We start from the raw sequence: 21,454 nt of genomic DNA on the forward strand, positions 1-21,454 counted from the left end.
GCTTTGAGACATGGTGCATCATGCTGGAAGTAGCCGTTAGAAGATGGATGAATTGTGGTCATGAAGAGCTGCACATGGTCAGCAACAGTGCACTAATAGGCCATTCCCCACACTATTACACCACCACCTCCACCAGCCTGGACTGTTAACACATGGCAGATTGAGTCCATGGAGTCATGCTGTTGGTGCCAAATTCGGTCAGAAACTACCACCTGTGTTTCTTCAGTCGTCAACCATCCAGTGCTGATGAGCCTGTGCCTACTGCAGCCTCAGCTTTCTGTTCTTGGCTGACCGAAGTGGGACCTGGCGTGGTCATCTGCCGTTGTAGTCCATCCACCTCAGCGTTGGACATGTTGTGCACTCTGAGATGCTTTTCTGTTCACCACAATTGTACGGCGTGGTTATCTGGGTTACTGCAGCCAACCAGGCTGGCCCTTGTCGGTACACATTTAGCACATCTCCAAACTGACACTGAGTAGACGCTGGATGGGTAGCGGGGAGGGGGGAGGGTGCTCCATTGGGGCAACACGGGTTGTTATCAGTTCTGCGGCAGATGCGTGCCTCAAGACTTCCTGTTGACTAGCGAACAGAAGGTGGGTAAGAGAGCCCTCAAGCCCCTCCATCACTTCGCTACAGCCCTTCGCCCTAAGGGCTGGGCACTGGAGATACCCACCCGAAAAAAAGAGAAAGTGTGAGGGAGTGAGAGAGGGAGAGAAACTGAAAAATAGAGAGAGAAGGTGACCGCATGTGATATAAGCACATGCTCTCAGCTAGCGGACGCCAGGTAGGAAACAGTGGGACTTTTCACCATGACTGACCAACTGGAAACAGCCGGTAAGAAAGGAGCCCTTCCGCTCTCCTTATTAAAGGGGTAGTTTTTTAGAATATCAGATTTACACAGTTTTCTCCCGAATGGCACGCTTGGTGTGCTAAAGTCGTTTGGGACATGGTAGGGCACTTGGCTACTTAAAAAATGTACAAAAACGTACATAATTTGACTGTAAAGATGGCTGTTGTTACTGGTTCGGCCAGTGTAAATGAAAGCGAGTGAGAGAGCGAGTGAGAAACAGTGTGAGAGAGAGAAAAACAGAAGAGAGAGAAATAACGAGGGGAAGGGATGTGATATATAGCCATATGTAGGGATGTGATAGCCACCTTGTGATGGGGTGGACAAAATAACAAAAATTATAAATTTTCATTATTAATTAATATTTTTTATATTGGTATAAAAATAAAAACTTGCTATTTGCCATATAGGCTATGTGAAGGCTATTTATTAGTTTTTGTAAATAAGTAAATCCCCAGTGTTCTCCAAAATATGGTCATATGGTCACCCCACCAGACTACCTTCTCATTGTACCAGACTTGTACCAAACCATGATGTCCAAACCATGGTATGAAGCCCCCTATATTCACTGTTGGCAACTTGAGGATTATTGACTGAAGCATTCCTTTAAGATAACTACTTTAAGATGTTCCTAGAGTGTGAATGTGTGTGAGAAAGAGAAAGAAGTAGTGTGTGAGAGCGAGAAAACAGAGAAATAGAGTGGGAAACTGAGAGCATGTGATACAGCCACCACCCCACTTATAGGGAACAGACTTGTAGTGTACATCAGTAGGGAACAGTGGGACTTTTCAGAATGACTGACCAACTGGAAACAGCCAGCAAGAAAAGAGCCCTTCCGCTCTCATGTGGCATTTCTCTTCGGACTCCACTGTGACTCCTGGCTGCAGACTCTGAACAAGGCTCAGTGGCAGGCCTGCTGTGCGCACTTCTGCTGCGTCTCGCTCTTTCAAACATTTTAATGAAGTCCCGAAGCCGCCCCGTATGCGCTATCCGGCCGGCATGCTGTGCTGGAATTATCATGGCTTGGTCTGACCAGTCGGGGTCATACTGCAAAAGTGCTGACTTTAGATTAGCTGCCCTGGCACTGCTGACCACGGGGGTGTAAATGTCTGACCTCGCCATTCGTTTGATTATGACTCCTAAGGAAATTAGCTGTTGAATCGTTAAAAAGAAACTCCGATTTTAGTATTTTTCCAAAATTGATGCAATTGAGGCAAATTGCCACCTTCAGATCAATGTAACACGATGCATCAGTGCATTTTTACTCCGCTCCATTCAGACCCTTCCATCAAAACTGATCCCAGGCCCGCTTTAATAAGCATCCCTAAGCACTTGTTCAGCTTGCGGAGGCTTTGTGAGTAAGGCTACTGCCTGTGTCACACTGTGACAGTTGAAAGCTTTAGCAGTGGTCTAAGGTTGACCCGCCCCCCCCTTCTCACCCACGAGGGGATTAACCCCTGAGAATCGTTTTACTGGCTGATCACAGCCTTTCTACTGGTAAGGACACCACTGAAAGCTTCTATAGTGTCCCGAGTGAGTTGGGGGCTTAAAGATACACAATACTGCAGTGCATTGCAGATTCAACCCCAACACATGCTGAGAATGACACTGAATGTCTTCCACTTGAGTATAAGCATGGTGGTGGGTAGGATGAAATGTTGGATATTGTTGGGCTGGGTTTATGTCGTAAGGCTATACAACCATAACAGCGGAATGCTGACTCTTTTTTGTTGTTGTTGTTGTTGTTGTTAAATTTTTCCCTATTTCTCCTAATCTCGCCAATTAACCCACCTGCTCGCAACTCACCCCTCGCACTTGCAATGCTTCCCACACTAGTAGGGTTTGGACTTAACACTTGTCTCCTCCGATACATGCAAAAGCCAGCCACTGCCTCAGACATACTCGGAGGAAAGTCCCGGGTCCCCAGCACCACCACAGCTGTCAGTTGTGCTCTCTCTGACTTCGGCTGCTGATGGCAAAGCGGCATGGCTTGGGATTCGAGCTTTGGGCAAGACTCATAACACTACATTGGTCCACCCCTGTAAAACAAGTAACTTTGTACGTTGCTCTGAACAAGAGCTTTAGATAAACGTAAATGGATTGTCCTTTAAAAACGAAATATTTAAATGAGGTGTGAAGTCAGTGTAAAGTTTTAAGAACCTTCATAATAGTAGAACCAATTACATAGAACTATTCTGACACTGATGAAATTAAAATGGATGGGAAAATAATTATTATTGTGTATCTTTTCAAAATTTCACAAATTATTATTATTTTTTTTACCTATAATAATGTATATTTGTTTTCTAATGTAAAAAAACAAACACACACACACACTGTTATAACGTAGGAACAACTAATCCATTTTGCAGTGCTTGGCTGTTGTTACCGATTAGTAATCCTTAGGGTGTAATAAAATTTACAGAGCATAAGGGGTTAACAAGGCAACGAACCATTTAAGCATCCATGTGGTTCTTTGAGTTTTCATGGTTCTACAAAGAATCACTATCATTTTTACGTGGCTCGACCTTATCCAGATATAATCCTGATATTCAAGATGCATACAATTTTCCAGAACTATTCCTTTAATAATTGAATATAAGCCCAAGCCTAAGGGCCTTAACATAAACACACCCAGCCCAATTGCTCAAAGGCCCTGACACTACTGCCACTGCAAGAACCAATCACAGAATGAAGACACGGATTTTCTCTAATTGCGTCATTTATGCTGTCATTGTAAACAGTGCAGTCAGTTGTCTGAATCCCTTAAAGGCTTGTGTGGGGGAGGTTTCTTTGTGTCCACACAGCATGAAGAGGCCATGTCAAATCGAGTGGAATCATTACAAGTCAATGATTTATCACTGTACAGTAGCCCTGTCTGTCTCTAAATCTGCTTTTCTAAGGTCCCTTTCCATCTGACAGGGTCTTTCTAGTCTCAAAATGTTAAAAAAAAATGTAGTGAACAATCAGAATGACTGTAATAGGGTCTATATGTTGTTAAGCTTCATTCTCCACAGGCAATTTAATTGAATTGTCTTTAACATTAAATGTATGCAGGTTTTTTGTATTAGGGGTTTAATGGTCCACAGAACTCACGGTTTACGGTTTAGACGGCGCAGTTCTGTTCAGTATAGACTTGGTAGAACTTTGAAGGAGCCATGAAAATAGCAGACAGGTCTTCTAGCTCCTCTGTGTCGTTGGTACTCGCCATAGTCAGACGCCAATCAGCTTGAGCTAAACTTAGCATGGACTATCACTGACTTGCAAACAGCTTGACTAGCTTGTGAAATTTGTGAAATTATTGAACAATGGAGGCGTTTCGGAGGAACCACAGCCACCAAGTGTCAGACCATGTAAAGTTACACAGCAGGGTCAGAGCTGAGTGCTGAGCTTATAGAGCTCATAGTGCAGAAAAGTCTCCAACACCCTGCTGACTCGACATATAAATGCCTAGGGGTTTAGAATGAGATGCCATTTAATAAGTGTAGGTATCCCAATAATTTTGTCAATATAGAGTGTGTATATATATATGTATGTGTGTGTGTGTATGTATGTATGTGTGTGTGTGTATATATATATATATATATATATATATATATATATATATATATATATATATATATATATATATGCTGTCCAGTGAAAAACATGTATCTCCATTTTTGTTTATATTTAGTTTAGTTCCCAGTTTATTGTTTCCATAGTTCATTGGACAGCATATATATATTCAATACTCCGTTCAGCAGATACATAAAATATTTTTTTACCTTACCTTAAATCACCAAAATGTAATTTTACTGGAGTAATATCGTTTACTGTATTGGTTATATGTAAATGTCTGTCCCACTCAATTTTTTAAAGCAATTATCTTTATGATGATATGATTCTGACAGGATTGTGCATCCCTAAATATAACCTCCCCAGTTTCTGTAATTTTTTTTTCCCTCAGGTTTAATTTGAGTCTTTAATGGCTTTTATTTTTTGCCAGTCAGAGTGTTCCTGCAGCTTTGGGAGAAGTGCCTCAGTTCCTTTTACTGTGGAGATAAACTGCTGACGTGTTGAGAAAGATGTTGGCTAGAAGCTTCATTTTAATCTGGAGTCTCGATTTCCGGCAGCATCTCCAGTATTTCCAAACGCACCAGGATCCGCACTGTACGTCACAAAACCACATTTATTGATTTCGATTCTCGACATTAAGTGGCTCGCTATCGATTCCAGTCGGGAATTGATCGTTTAAGCCTCCCAGCTGCTTTGACTTTTTTTTTTAGACGCGTGGCAGCCAAAGGACGTAAAGCTATGAAGTGGGCTAATGCAGTGGGGCTGTTTGGGTGTGTAATTGAATTATTGATTTGTTTAGACATGTTGATGACCATAATCTCTTTGGGATATGCATAGGGTTACATTTAGCCAGTCCTGAACAGCAACATGGATGAGGCTTGGTTGTGCTTTTGAGATTATTTTTAAATGGATGCGATTATTAGCTTAAATGTGGAGTGGGCAATGCGGTAGCATTTCGTTATTGTGATAAATGATGTCATTGTGGATGTCGTCATTAGTGCTTGGAGAACTCTGACCAGCTGAATGTGTAATTATATGGAGAACATAATTAGTCATGCTTAACTGAATGTAGTGTAACGCACTGTGGGAAAGGCTGAAATTTAAAAAATGTAGTTTCTGATAGTAATGTTGTGCCACATGTTTTTAGCAAAACTCTGAAAAACTACATACTGTGAGCCACCAGAGCCATTAAGGGTACTAAGAGTATATAGTAAATATATTTTATAGTATAGAGTATATTTTTGTATTATTTGTTTATATATCTATATTTAGTCTATTGGCTTCACTGTCTCTGCTGTTTAATTTAATTAGTCCTGATTAATTAATTACTAATTATAAATCCCAATTTATTAAACTATTATTTATTTGTTTAATTATTAGATACATATTGTTTTGATTGATGGGCCCCCATGACTTCATAAACAACTCTTGTTACGTTTAAGAATATCATAAAAACTGGGATATTATATTTTTGACGTATCACCTGCCCCTTACATGAATATATTTACAGTCGGGTTAAGCATTAATGCGATATTTATTTAAATTTAAATTTTAAATTAAATTAAACATTTCTTTACATTTTACAATATTTATTTAAATTATTCCACATTACATCATGTTTTTCTGAGTATATCATGGATATTATCAGTACCTCATAAGACTTCTTTACAAATGAGCACAATTAGTCCTGGGTAGTTGAATTTAGTGCAGCTGAGAGTGTAAAACATTGAAGAAACATCAAGGTATTCATAGTTTCCCTGGTGAACTTTGTCAACTAACATTTTCAATTACAATAGTTAAATAAAGTCAAAATAATTACACACCCTCCACATATTTTAATATACAATTGTATTTTCTCAATTGGAATTATTTTTTAATAATGGTAATAGTAGTTATAATTACAGTGTTATTACAATGTTATATTTACAATGTTATGTTTCACAATATATTAAATTCAGCAGATACATAGAACCTGTGCTCTACAATTTGCAGGAAAATATGTTGTATGTAAGTTTCATTTTGTACATTTAAATGTAATTTGACCAGGGCTGCCCAAACTTTGACATACTGACAGTACTGAATATATATTTAGACACAAGTATTTGGACATTGTCATTGTTTCCTCTGAAATCGAGGGCATTAAAAGAGTTTATTCTGCTTTTTACATTTATTACATTTATGGCATTTAGCAGACGCTCTTATCCAGAGCGACTTACAAGGTTACTTGCATTACAGAGGTGGGCCAGTGTAGTGTTAGGAGTCTTGCCCAGGGACTCTTATTGGTGTAACGCAGCACAGTCACCCAGACCGGGAATCGAACCCCAGTGTCCCACATGGTGTGGTAGCTCAGTGGCAGGTAGTGGTGTTATCTGTTGCGCCACACCAACCACCAACCGCTTTTGTTGGAGTAACTGTCGCAGAAGGCTTTTTGCTTGATTTTGGAGGAGCATAGCTGTGAGGATTTGGTTGCATTCAGCTACCAGAGCTTTGGTGAGGTCTAATCAACTCATCCCAAAAGTATTGAATGGTGCACCCACCATCATTTCAGAGAACACAGTTATTCCACTGCTCCACAGCTCAAACCCCCACCACCACCACCACCATCCCACCTCATGGTGCCAATAGGTTTGTGTTTATTTTTGCTCTGTTGGCAGTACTTCTGCACAGGGACTAGACAGGCTGTGTGTGTGTGCATTTGCATATGTACAAATGTAAATGTGTATGTTTTCCCATAGTGTCCCCTTCAATTTGCATGGACTTTTTACATTTCTGTTTAAGAGGGGTTGTTTAACGTTGAATTAAAGACAATTTCAGATGATTTGAATAGAGAATTGAAAATGTAGTGTGCACAAGTGTTCCTATCCCACTGTTGTATAGAGGGAGAGGGAGAGAGAGGGAGAGATGGGCAAGAAGAGAGATGGACAAATCTGCTCAGCAAACAACCTTACAGCCTTACAGCAGGGGGGAGGGTGAGGAAGGGCGGTGGACTGTGTGTGTGTCTCTCTCTCTCTCTCTCTCTCTCTCTCCCTCTCTCTCCCTCTCTTTCTCTCCCTCTCTGTGGTTTCATTCTGGGAGAAAAGAGGAGGTGAGAGGCTGGTGGGGGAGAGAGAAAGAGGAGGAGGAGGATGAGGAGGAGGAGGAGGAGGGCCTACAGCTTATTGTTCATGCCTGCCCTGGAACAAAGGGCTTAAACCGGGGTCCATTCGTAAGACCACAGCTAGGCTTGTTGGAAATGGGACAAGTCGTCGTGTTGAAATCAAACTAGTCGACAGGGTTTTCCTCCCCAAACACGCGTTTTCAATGTCTTTAAGGCTGCTGGGCTGATTTCTGTGCGGTGGGACGGCTCGTTTTGCTCCATCGTAACTCGTAAGAGCGGAGCTACGGAACTCCGTTTGGATCCGTAAACACTCGTTTCCGAAAACACTTCTTGCAGGTAAAACAATATATATTTTTTAATGCTGAATTTATTTTTTTGACACGTTTTACTCAATTCGACTCAAATTAGATTAATTGCATTCTTTGCTTTTACTAACCTCGTCTTTGCATTTGCATTTTCGGACCGTTTTACACTAGCTAGCATAGCTAACCTGTTAGCACGCTAGCTATATAGCTACTATTAGCCAGACAGGAGGCTTTTGGAGTTTTGGGATATATAAATGATACTTAATTAAGCATTAACCTGCTTTAATCAAGCTTAAGTGTCGTATTAGAGCACAAACGCTTATTCTTATCCCCTGTTGTCTGATTAAAGGCGCATTTCCTCGCTAAGTTGTGCTGTCCGTTAGCTGTAGCAGCTATAGTAGCTCCCTGTTGGATTAGCTAGCTAGATGCTATGCTAGCTAGCTAGCTAGCTATCAGCCTGCCTGGCTAGTGGAGTAGGGGCTGTCTTGTGACAGTAGCTCACAATTTCACACCTTATAGGAAACTTTTTCTTGTTTATTGTGAAATAACCAAACTAGTCTGGTATTTTAAACCTCATGGAGATGCTCAAGGTTGTTGTTGTCCTCTTTGTTTACTCTGTTTGTGACATTTCTGCACGATAATAACTGCTTTGTAAACAATAGCTAGCCATAAATCACAGAATCACAGTTACAGTGAAGGCCTGTTTGGATGGGGGTAACTTTGCATCATTAATTTGACATCTGTGCTGAGAAACCCAGTTAAGACCCTTTAAACATCATGGTGAAATGATGTGTGTGTGTGTGTGTGGGGGGCCTGGCTTGTTGGGCAGATTTCCACATCTGCCCTCAATTCAGATTATAAGGCAGAGGTGGAATTTGGAGTGTAGACTGTAGTAAACTGTAGTTTCTGTGTTAATAAATCAACCACCGCAAATCTGCAGCGTGCAAATGACTGTCTAAGTGTGTAGTGTGTTTGCTGGAGGGGTACAGTACGTGTTGTAAGCATCATCACAGATGTTATATTGACCTAGTATACAATGCAGATGATGAACATTAGGAGCTTGTTTACCTGGTGTGGTGGTACTCATTCATAGCGATGCCATTTAACAGAGCCGTAAGTGTGTTGTTTCCAGTGTGGGACAGCCTAGGCTCTCTCTTTCTTGCTCTCTCTCCCTCTCGATCACTCTCTGGCCAGTAATGGATCACGTTAGGGAAGACAAATGTCCTATGCAGGAGCTTTTGCGGCTACTTGAGTGGATTTTTGCTTCCTCTGTCTTGTCAGCATAACTTGTAATGTGGCATATTTTGAGGTGAATTAGATTAGTGCCACATTTTAGCCTTTAGTGGGATGTGTGTGTGTGTGTGCATGTCTCGTGTGTGTGTGTGTATGTGTGTGTGTGTGTAGGCCGTATGTGTTTATCAGAGTGGGCGGGTGTTGTTTTGAAGAAAGCAATTTGCTGCACAGGAAGTTGGTGTTTGTTGCTTTGATTTGATTTAGACAGACAGTCATTAACCACCGACCGAGCGATCTCCGTTAATGGTATGCTCTTAAGATCTAATGGACTGTTGCTTGCTTATTTATTTATTTATTTAATTGCCTATCGCTCTTAATGGCCGTACAGTAGTCCATTCGAACCCATCCTGGGGGGGGGGGAAAGAGCCACACTTCTTAATTAGATGCTCTGATTCACAGGAACGTTTCATTTTCACGGTCCATCCGTTTGCGCTGAACATAGTCTGTGTGTGTGTATATGTGACCATGGCTTGGCAGTTTGGAGCAGTGGACCAAGCTTGGGCAAATCTGCCATGAACAGCAACAAGGTTGTTAGTAATAGTTGTTAGTAATAATGTTATGTACTGCTTAGGTTGAAGCAGTAATGACCAAGTAACACCAGTGTGCCGGTGTGCTCCTGTGTTGACCCGTAGGCCGTAGAGGTAGGGTGTGACTGAGCTGGATGAGCTGTGCAGCGAGGTGCCGCTGGACAGGACAGTTCTGTGGCCAGTGTCAACCTCCTTAAATTTTTAATGTCTTAAAGTCTGAGCTAAATGTTTCATGAAGACTGTAAACTGATGCAGGAAGTGGTTCTCTCCGGGTCTGTGTGTGTGTGTTGTGATATTTGGGATGGGTTGTAGACCTTATGCTTGTATGTTATCCATTCGTGACGTCAAAAGCATCAGTTTCAGTTGGCCGTCTGGACGAATGACCTGTGATTAGTTGGCAGGTTGCGTGATGATTATGCATCTTGTAAATTCTCCTAAATGCTCTCGTTCTGCAAAAAACAGGGCATGGTGGACACATGCCTTTACATTAGGAATAGTAGGAAGATAGCAAGTGGGCCATACGGTGAGAAATATTATTTATGTTATTATTAACATTATTACATTACATTACAACATTATTATCTGGTAGATGTTATTAAATATTATTATGTTTAAAGTCAAATACTGTCCCCATACTCGCGCAGGTGATCGCTGTTCCTTTAAGCACTGTTGACACAATACCTTATAAATGATTATTATCCCACGATACGATGAAATGGTCATATTGTCCATCTCCAAAGCCACATTTTGCTCCACACCAGCAGTAGGCAGTTTCTTATTTTGATCGTTAGATCTGTTGATAATTTAGATGTAGCTCAGTAAGTTGATTTAATGTTATTTAATTATATTTCCAAGGAGAACTGCTTATTAGTTTAGTTTAGAGGTTAAAGTTCTAGTTTGGACTTTTGAAGAGCTAATTATAGAGCTAATACAAAGTACTGGAAAATAGGTAGTATGTGCTTCTTTTTGCCGCAGTCCGAGTTTTTGGGTTTTGAAATTGCTGCACAAAAGCTTCAAAAAGCAGCTTGTCAGTGGATATTTGTATATGAAACTCAGAGACTTTGGCATAGTAATGCAAAGTAGTTCACTGTTGGGTGGGTTTTTGGTTTATTGTCTGTGTAGCTTAAATACAAATGAAAAAACATTTGTTTAAAAAGAAAAAAAAACATGGCAAAAAAAATAAAATTCACCATCGCACAAATGTCATGTCTCTAAAACGCCATCTTTACTTACAGTGAAATTTTGTAGCATTTCTATTGGTCCGTCCATCACATAATTTGTATACAATATCAAGAACAATGGCCAGATTTATCTCAAAAAGTGAGAAATTGCAAAAAGGGAGATAAAGGTCTTTGCATGACTGTGATTCATATTTACATAGCGATTAAAAAAAATCTATAGATTACTCAAATACTAATAGTACCCATAGCCACAGTCCTTGTTGACCATGCTTTAAACTGAGTAGCTTCTTTGATTGTTCATACATCCTGAAACCTGGCTGACGCTGACGGTACACCTGTGCCTATCCAGCAGGTGTGCACGGGGCTTGTCATAAGAAGTGGGTGTGATACAGATGTCCAGTTAATAGAGGGCACAGGGAGAGGGACAAAAGCTTCACTGTTACTGGGGGTGGACACCTCACTGATGGAGCACTGTGGAATGACCAGCCTTTAATTCATGTACCCTCTGTCCCCTGCTATGAGCTAGATATAGGGCTAACGAAGATCTTCTGTGAAGAGTGGTGTGGGGGAAAGGTTGGAGGCTGTTGATCATTTTAATTATCGCAGAATGATAGAATATAAGCTTATTTAGAGAAAAATGTATAGGAGTTGGTTTCTGTGTGGCATGGTAATGGTGGTTAATGTACACTTTTGATTTCACCGTTGATTGATTGTATATCTCAGAGTTAATCTGGTTGGTTCTGTGGTTCGATATTGCTGTCCATGTTTGTGCCTGTTGCTTTGCAGGTGAACTTTCCAACAGCACTAGGCATATAACAAGGCATTTTCTTGGAAAACCTGGGCTGTTTACCTTGTTGTTACCTGTTTTTTGTTAAGAGGTTACATTTTGAAAGAAGAATCAGAGCTTATCCGTGATGAAAATATGATGAAACGTTGTAATTTCGCCAATATTTGTGTTGTACAACATGAACACGCAAAGACAAACAGTGTAAAATGGTGTGTGTGTGTGTGTGTGGTTTTATGATGGCTAAGCGACATTGACGTCCCATGGATTTATTTGCGAGGCGCGTCGGCCAGTCATTATTAGGCAGAGTCGTTCCCGTGACGGCAGAGGTCACGACCCTGTCGTGGCTGAATGCGTCGTGCAGTAGATCCTTTTAATTGGCGGGATAGATGGGGTGAGGGGTGTGTCTGCACCCCCACAACCCCCTCCTGCCCTCTGTTTATAGCAGTGTGTGTGTGTGTGTGTGTGTGTGTGTGTGTGTGTGTGTGTGTGTGTGTGTGTGTGTATAAATGCAAGCAGACTGGACGTGACCTGTGTAGTGGATTGAAATGAGGCCAGATTATATTGCCCTATATATCTGGCACCCACTCTCTTGTCCACAGATGCTGTCAGAATGACCCTTGCTCTCATGTAGATGATATGCAGTCAGAAAGCATTCTGAATACAGGCATAAATCATCAAGCTAAGCGTAAATATGGTTATAGTCTAATCTTTATGACTGGCCTTCAGTATGTATACATTTATGGCATATGACGGACATTCTTATCCAGAGCAACAGTTTAATCATGGTACACCGGCAGGAGAGTGTACTGTTTGGAAGTTTTGCCTAAGGACTCTTATTGGTGTGGCATGAGGTGTTTGCACAGGGGACGTACACTCACCCAGTAGTAGGACTGCTTGATATTAGAAAAAAACTGACATTGCAATATTTTTTCCTGCAGTAAATATTGCAATATTTAAAAACTACAGGAATTTTCACTGGAGGTCCATGATGCAAAATGTCATGATATTAATAATGCATAGTACACATTGGAGTAAAATAAGTGATAACGGGCAGATATAATCTTCCTCTGGTAGATGTTTTATGAAAAAATGAGAACAGGGAATTTTTCTTTTTTATAAAGCAGCAAAAAAAGTTGCAACCTGACATATTGGACATCACCATAATAAGGCTGATGCAATTATGTTCTGCAGACCAACCCAGTACACCACAACACCTACAGGGTTACTGTACAGTTCACTGTACAATTGTCTCTACACAATTTACTGCTTACCTTAAGCTTAGTGTGCAAAATTTGCTTTTTAAGTTTTGCACTGGTGCAATCACCAAAATATAGAGATTACTTCATCTACATTAGCCTCATAGCTCCAGAATAAAAAAGCAAACCTAGGATATATCTATTAATTCTACATCCCAGAACAGCAGTAAGGATAATAAAGATTGGTAAGAGCGAAATAGGCTGTTTAAAAGGGGAAATTAAACCATTGGTTAAAATAAACGAATAACAAAGTTCATATGGCTGGGCCTGCTAATGTGGAGTTTAGTTACATTACTCTGGTTGGTTTTGTTCACAGGTTCTTTGTAATCACTCAATCTTTTTCAGTCCTATTTATGATACCTTTCAGGTAGATGTGCTCATGGACCGTTAACCAAGTTACTGTGTTACAGCCCCGAGCGACTGTAAAAACTCTACTCATTACCAGTTTAAAACACGTCGTTCATTTATTGATTTATTTCATGCGAACTGAAGCAGCACACCAGTATACCGACAGAAAATACTAGTACTAGTGTTTTAGGTTGTAGTATAGTAGATAGGTTGGGTAAACATTTTACAACATTTTACATTGATGTTGTGTTTATTGTACCTAGCAGAAGAGATCTTTATGATAGTGATTCAGGTTTTGACATGAATATCATGTCTTTGCGCTTGTACATTGGCTAAAACATAGTAAAGGACATTCTGCATTCATAAATGGACAGTGATTTATCTATTTAATTTCTATTACTGCTATGTTACTGTTTTTATTACATGGTCACTATTGTGCTTATTGGACAACATTGGACTGTACATGTACTTTTGCACATCTGCACTGTATACCTACCATTATACCATGCACTGAATTAACTGGGGAATTTTGATTCCCAGCCTCTACGTCTATGTATTTACTTATTTCTGTACATACCTTTCTATCGTTAGTATATTTCTATGTAGCTGTGATATGTATACTTGTGTATGTAAAATTAGCCATTTCGGTTATTCAGTTAAGAGGATTCTGTTCTGGACACAGGCCAACATACAGTGTTGTAGAAGAACTCATTAATAACACATTAATACAGTGTTCTCCAATCCAGCTCCTGGAGAGCTACCTTTCCTCAGACTTTGGCTCCAACTCTAATCCAGCACACCTGACCCAACAAGCTATTGCCTTAATTGGCTAAATGGCTTGTTAGGTTCGATTTAGGTTAGAGTGGAAACCTGCAGGAAGGTATTTCACCCACGTGGAGGGTTAGAGGCTGCTTCATTAGTATCACAGTTGTTTTTCTCCAAGCCTAGAGCTCATAACTCATCATCCTCATTTATTTTTCTCTTGTCATGTCTCTTTCAGGCTGTTCCTCCAAGTCATTCAAGCTGTACTCCCCAAAGGAGCCCCCCAACGGTAGCGCCTTTCCCCCCTTCCATCCCGGCACCATGCTGGACAGAGACGTGGGGTGAGTCACTCTCTTGCTGGAGAGAGCTTTGTGTATTCAGGCTAAATTACATATAATTAGATTAGGCTTTTTTCTGTAATTATCACTGTGCCAGAGCGTCTTGCTGTTGCTCTTCCCTGCACAACAAATGTTGAGCGTTCTTTTGTGGTTACGGGACTACAAATGCAGCATTTAGACTTTTTAAACTGCAGGTTTGTGATTTAGTCTAAAAATGTATTTAGGGGTGCAATGATGACCCATGTGGTTACAATGTTATTTCTCAATAAATCAGCAGTGATTAGGTAGCAGTTTGCTTGATCTGCACCTGCACAAATACAGCCATTTATGCAGATATGCATATAGATACACTATGTCCAAATGTTTGTGGACACAGATGTGTGAGTGAGCACACACACTGCTTGCCTAGTTAATATAGAGGTATTGCCACTAGGACTAATGGACTAAACATGAACCCATTGGTGCCGGATGTGGGCTAGAGGGGTATAAAGCTCCCCAGCTTTGAGCTGTGGAGCTGTAGTACTGTGTTCTCTGCAGTGGTAGTGCTCCAGGTTGTGGGTTGAATTGCAGACCCTTTGTTGTGGGTGCACTGTGAACATAAACATACTGGTCAAAACTTTGTGTGTGTGGTGCTGATGGGGGTTTTGCTGAGTCAGCCAACAGTACTTTGGCTATCAAAAGATAGCGGACTGAAGAATTGCTGGTGTTGATCCCGCCACGTCAATGGCAAACTGAACTGTCGGTCAACAGTCTGTGCCTTGATTGGGCAGAGGAAGGGAGGGGGGTTCTGAAAGTGTTGGGTGCCATGTGTGTCTGCCTTCACTGCAGCAATGAGATAAGAGGGGGGGAGTAAAACGTCTGGGGAGGAAACGATCCCCTTCCTGTCTGAAAATGGCACCCACAGGGGGAATGAGGCTTAATCCTGAATCATCAGCCTTGCTGTGGCTTGTAGCTCCCTGTGTTAAAGCCAGTGCAAACCCACATCAGTGGATTTTAGCCTCTTAAAGATGTGGAGACGCCCAGTAGTGTAATAAAGAAGGTTCTTTTGGTTTCCAGGACTTGTGATTGCTTATGTTTGTCTTTGTCTTGCTTTGCAGCCCAACGCCCATGTATCCCCCTACATACCTAGAACCTGGGATAGGGTAAGTAGTGTCCTATACTGAGGGTCTCTGAATAATCACACGCCCTCCTAAAAATAAAGGGGTTTCAAATGGTTCTTTGAGCAGAGTTATAGAAGAAGCACATTTTGGTTTCATAGAGGAGTGAAGAACCTTTACATTGTTATAGTAGGTACCATTACATCAAGTGAAGTTTATTTAAAGGTGCTTCACACTCTCCTATCTCTGGTGGTGGGACAAGAGTGGTGGCATCACTCAAACATCCCATTGAAGCCAGTATCATGAATAGAGACCAATTTAGACCAGTTATAAAGATCTAGTAAACAGTGTGTAGAATATAAAATTACAATGACAAACAGCATTATTAGAAATAGATATAGGTATTTTTTTAACAATTATTTCAGATTTATTCAATAACAAATCCTTTATTTACACAATTGTTAAATAATACATTGCTTTTCAAAGTCCTTTTTTAGTTGTATATCACAAAATTAATACGGTGATATGTTTTTCTTTCATATAATCCAGCCTTAACGTCTCCCTAACCTAAGAGAGTTTTTATTATTATTTTCGAACATCTGGACAGAGATTCATTTGTGTTTATGTAGGCATTAAGAGTTATGGCAAGGATCAAACTTTCCCTGTTTTCCATTCCTTCTCTTTGTCGTTCAGGAGGCACACGCCGTATGGGAACCAGACAGACTACAGGATATTTGAGCTCAACAAACGGCTACAGAACTGGACAGAGGTGAGTAAGGCACTAACATAAAGCATCCTTGAGTCCTACATGCCTGAGGGGGAAATTCCACTTCTGAGCCCTCTCAGGGCCCTTACAAATGCTCGGTACATGGTAACAGAGCATTCAGAGCATTCAAGCCAATACTTAGAACTAGGTGCAGCATGTGGTACAACATTTATGGCTGCATATTATGTTGAAAGCACTGTTTGGTTGAACATTTAATAGACCATCTAATCTTAAAGTAAACCATTTGTAGTTATAATACTCAGAATCCTTTTTGTAGGGTTTGTTTAGTTTTAGCTTGTGTTTTATAGATATTCTAATTATGAATCACATTTAAGCTGTTAGTTAAAGGGAATGGCTTTAATACTGTTCTGTATATGCACTTCAGCTGAATGTGTACCTTTCTCAGGAACAGCTCTGGCAGTCTCCCTGCAGAACGCTGCAGACTGTTGATGGCAGAATGTTGTTTTGATCTTGAGAATTCACAGTTTTCCTTGTTGCTGTCTCCTTTTATACCCCTCTCTCGCTCGCTTTCTCACACTATCTCTCACTTTCCCCATCTCCCTCCAGGAGTGCGATAACCTGTGGTGGGACGCCTTCACCACAGAGTTTTTTGAAGACGACGCCATGCTGACAATCACCTTCTGTCTAGAGGACGGCCCCAAACGATACAGTAAGGATCTAAGCGCTATGTAATACACTGTCATTTTAACCATTTTTTTTTTACATATTTCATTTGTATGTATGTAGTAGCTTTTACTAGCACTATGTTTCATATGACATTAATTGTAATTAGTTTTAGAGTTTATATTATAATTACAATTATATAATTAAAAAGTATTGGGACACAATCTCTCTGCTGTCCAGGAAAGATTTTCTACTAGATTTTAAAGAATTGCTGTGAGGATTTAATGCTGGGGACATTATGACCCTCTAGCAGAGAGTCCTGTTGGCAGTACTTATTTACAGGGACTAGACAAGCTGTATGTATTTGCTTCGCTGTGTCCGCAATGGGTGCTGCTTAATGTAACTGATTGCAATCATTAGAAGAGGTGTCCACAAACATATGGACATATGGTGTATATAGATAACTAAACAGCTATCTAAGTGTTGCATACTACTGTAATTACTATTTTGTACTGCATGACTTTATAGATGATTTTTTTCTCCTTCCTTCAGCAATTGGTCGGACGCTGATCCCACGCTACTTCCGCAGTATATTTGAGGGAGGTGCGACTGAGCTCTACTATGTGCTAAAGCACCCTAAGGAGTCCTTCCACAATAACTTTGTGTCCCTGGACTGTGACCAGTGCACGATGGTCACTCAGAATGGCAAGCCTATGTTCACACAGGTAGGTCCTATAGCAGTAGCGTGTGTGATATATATAATATATGTATGTATAATCTATATATATATATGTGCTGTATAATCATTTAATTACTATAACTATAAGACCTACAGAAATGGGAATTATTTGTGGAAATGTATAGGGACCCCAAACCCCATTTAAACAAACTGTATCTAAAACAGCTACCCGGAAGTCATTCCCTATCTATATTAAAAAAAAATTAAGATGAAAACATGGGCAAAATAAAATGCATATGAAACTTCTCTTGGTGTTTTACATTCTGATGTCTCCTGACAAAAAACAAATTACATGAATATCTGCTTTTTGCAGTTCCTTTGAAATTTAAACTACAATTTGTATTGACAAAATTCTGAAATACCCTCAAAACATGCCTAGGGTTATATGTATTAAGCATCTACAAAAGCTCCAGGTTAAGAATTTTATTCACTGATTTAAAAGTAGAACCTGACCCCAGGACAGGTCTGCCAGTGTTGGCTAAGGCTAATTAAATAATTAATGAGTAAAGTATCATGAGGATATTGAGTGTAAAGATATATACTATGGACTACTAATCAGTATGCAGTTAAGTGCTACCACTGTTCTTTGCATTTAATGACATTGTTTACATCACATCACATCATATTGATTACATTACACTATAAAGAACATAGTATAAATATTATATAGTACTAGGTGGTATTATTGGTTTATGTATCTACATTGGTGTGTCTGTGCAGGTCTGTGTGGAGGGCCGTTTATACCTGGAGTTCATGTTTGACGACATGATGAGGATAAAGACGTGGCACTTCAGCATAAGGCAGCACAGAGAGCTCATCCCCCGCAGCATCCTGGCTATGCACGTATGTGTCAAACCTTTCTCCCATAACTCTAACCTAGGACACAGTCATATTTCCAGTGGGAGAAATATCAGCACAGTAATATTTAAGGATCATTCGTCATGTCTGGCATTCTAGGCCCAAGACCCGCAGATGGTGGACCAGCTGTCTAAGAACATCACGAGATGCGGCCTCTCCAACTCGACTCTAAACTACCTCCGAGTGAGTGCACACACTGCATCCATATGCACCAGCTGTCTCATAGTGACAGTGCTGTATTCATGAAACACTTCAGAGTGGGGAAATCGCACCTTACTTCCCTGACTCCCCTGAACATGTTTTTTCTTGTTCATGCTGTGGGGCTCAGGTTTACTCCCACTGTTTTACTTCTGTGTTGATGATTTATTTGAAAGCTTTCTTCTCTGTGAATCCATGATTAGTGTGCAGTTGACTCAGCTGTAATACATTTTATGTTCTATATAGTACTGCAAACAGGTTCTTCGTCTCATACAGTGCAATGTTGAACCAGTTTTAAGGATTAGGGTTCTATAAAGAGCCATGTGAGTTTTCCCTTGTATTTGAAGAATCCTTTAGTCAGGCAAACAACTTGGCAAGTACATTGCAGTCAAATCGAAAGAAGGGGGTGATTTGCCTTTCTTACCAGCATGTGAGCTGCTGTTTGATTTTTCTTGGCTTCCATGAAAATCCTCTATACCTTCAATGTTCTCCTGCAGCCTATTTCCTAGTAACAGTCCATACTGTAGAAAACTGAAAAACCCTTGTTTTTCTTCTTATAGCCTTCCCGTACATTGTGGGCCTTTGTTTACTTTTATTTTCAGATCTTAAGACCGTTGCTTAGAGGAGCCTGTGTATGAGTAATTATATTGCAATTTATAAAGCTTGTCAATTTTATTTTATTAATTACAATTTATTTGCTAATCAAGGTCTGAGCCTTTTTGGGACTTGTGGTGTCAACTTCTACACAAGCCACAACTGATGATTTGGATTTATAAAAATATGAATGTTACAATATACAGGATTTGCTGAAAATTGTGTTATTCCTGATTATCTACAGAGTCTGTGTACTTATCATCAATTAAAAAAATTACTAATTTGGCCAATGGTGTCCCATCGTCCGCATTCAACATGTGTATGCTCTATTGCAAAGTTGTCATTTAATCACAGCATGCAAAAGATTTTAAACAGCATGTTCTCTCTCTCTCTTTCTCTCTCTCTCTATCTGCACCCTTTTGCCTCTGTAGCTGTGTGTGATACTGGAGCCAATGCAAGAGCTCATGTCCAGGCATAAGACTTACAGCCTGAGCCCTAGAGACTGTCTGAAGACCTGCCTGTTCCAGAAATGGCAGAGGATGGTAGCTCCACCAGGTATGCATACATTTTCCTCTCTGTTCACAATAGAAAAACGTGTAGGTTTCTATTAAAGGAAACCTCCTGCACAGTATCCCACCACAGCAACGAATACCAGAAAAGACATCCTAGATATAGATATCCTGCCTCAGTTTGTAGTTTTTGAGAAATACTTTTGTCTTGTTAGCTGTTTAGTTTGAACACTGTTGGGAACAGATGCTACAAGCACTAGCTAGACTCTTGCTTCCGCTGTGTTTCTCATCATAAAGCTTTGTTTGGTCTGTCTGTCCTCAGCGGAACCAGCGCGGCAGGCACCCAAAAACCGGCGGAAGCGCAAGATCTCGGGCGGCAGCACCATGAGTGCAGGAGGAGGTACCAACAACAACAGCAACAGCAAGAAGAAGAGCCCCGCTGGCAGCTTCCCTCTCTCCAGCCAAGTACCTGTAAGCAGACTTCAAACAAGCACAGTTGGGTGTTTTACTAAGTACAAGGTGGCTTTATCACAGGAAAGCAAATTTAATTCACAATATGAGGGTGGCTTATTTATTTGTTAATTTTTTTAATTTATTAGTAAATGTTTTTGGACCACCCTGAGGATTTCAGTCCCTCACTTGTTCCACATTTCCAGCCAGAACGAGGCAACATATAGGGCAACCAGAGGTTGTTTACCTAAACTGGTCTTAAAGGCACAGTAATGATACTGGCTATTTAATTTTAAGGGATAAACTTGAGGGGGAAAAAACGGAGCCCCATACGACAAAAAAAACAAAAAACAAAACAGGCCTTTTAAAAATGAGTGTTTCACCCCTTCCAACCACTTAAATGGTTTATCCCCTTCTGCAGGACGTGATGGTTGTGGGCGAGCCCACTCTTATGGGAGGGGAGTTCGGAGACGAAGACGAGCGCCTGATCACCCGGCTGGAGAACACACAGTTTGACGCGGCCAACGGCATCGACGACGAGGACAGCTTCAACAACTCTCCCGCCCTGGGTGCCAACAGCCCCTGGAACAACAAGGCTCCGTCCAGTCAGGAGAGCAAGAGCGACAACCCCACCTCACAAGCCTCTCAGTGAGACTCAGGCCAGGAGGGGAAGGGAAGGGAGGGGAGACGAAGGAAGGGAGGGGAAGGGAATGGGAGGGTAGGGGGGCGGGGGTGTCATGGAGGAGGTGGGTGTTAGAAGGTGGCAGCGAGGTCGCGGACGGCTGACTCACTCATCTACATGCAGAACCACGTACACACAAACGGCAGCCATCCATTTCGCCCCTGTCTCGGTGCGCTGGAAAAACGAGCGAGATGAAGACTGTGAGCCAGAAGAGAGAACGACGGGACATTTTATTGATTAATGTATTGGGTTTTAATAACAACGCGGTGGTCGTGAAGTTGTTGGAGTTTTATGGTCCGAATGCTCCTCCAAGGAAGGTGTAGATAGTTCATTTGTTTAAGTTAAGGAAGGAGTTGGTTGTTTCATCCTGTGAGAAGAAGACCAACATGTAAAACTCCAGCAAAGCACACATATATACACACACAAACACACACACACACACACACACACACACACACACATATATATATTCTCTCTCTAAACTAACTGGCAAAGGTGAAAGCTGATGTCCGTTCTGGTCTGCTGGTTGCTCTGAAACCCCAAGCCATGCTGAAGCTGGAGCAGGAGCAAGCGTACTTCCATTCAGGTCTTTCCCTGCCATTAGTGGAAGATTTGGACTGGCCACATGAAACACATGA

The 21,454-nt window shown here is 41.0% G+C and overlaps 1 protein-coding gene across 5 annotated transcripts in view; it reads left to right on the forward strand.

The window, feature by feature from the left end:
* ldb1b (LIM-domain binding 1b) overlaps positions 1-20,823 on the forward strand; it is a 36,718-nt gene extending 15,895 nt beyond the window's left edge. For 2 of the 5 annotated variants that reach the window (XM_072660578.1, XM_072660582.1), the window contains exons 2-11: positions 14,200-14,302; positions 15,397-15,441; positions 16,090-16,165; positions 16,730-16,832; positions 17,339-17,511; positions 18,246-18,368; positions 18,483-18,566; positions 19,607-19,730; positions 20,007-20,179; positions 20,556-20,823. In XM_072660578.1, the coding sequence (XP_072516679.1) occupies positions 14,200-14,302; positions 15,397-15,441; positions 16,090-16,165; positions 16,730-16,832; positions 17,339-17,511; positions 18,246-18,368; positions 18,483-18,566; positions 19,607-19,730; positions 20,007-20,179; positions 20,556-20,786 (1,235 nt within the window). In that variant the 3' untranslated portion in view covers positions 20,787-20,823. Of the gene's footprint in view, positions 1-686; positions 835-7,437; positions 7,839-14,199; positions 14,303-15,396; positions 15,442-16,089; positions 16,166-16,729; positions 16,833-17,338; positions 17,512-18,245; positions 18,369-18,482; positions 18,567-19,606; positions 19,731-20,006; positions 20,180-20,555 lie in introns of those variants that run through there. The other 3 variants (XM_072660579.1, XM_072660581.1, XM_072660580.1) reach the window with 3 other exon arrangements.
* The last annotated feature ends 631 nt before the right edge of the window (positions 20,824-21,454 follow it).

Source organism: Salminus brasiliensis, chromosome 17 (genome assembly GCF_030463535.1).
Source record: "Salminus brasiliensis chromosome 17, fSalBra1.hap2, whole genome shotgun sequence".
NCBI classification, from domain to species: domain Eukaryota; kingdom Metazoa; phylum Chordata; class Actinopteri; order Characiformes; family Bryconidae; genus Salminus; species Salminus brasiliensis.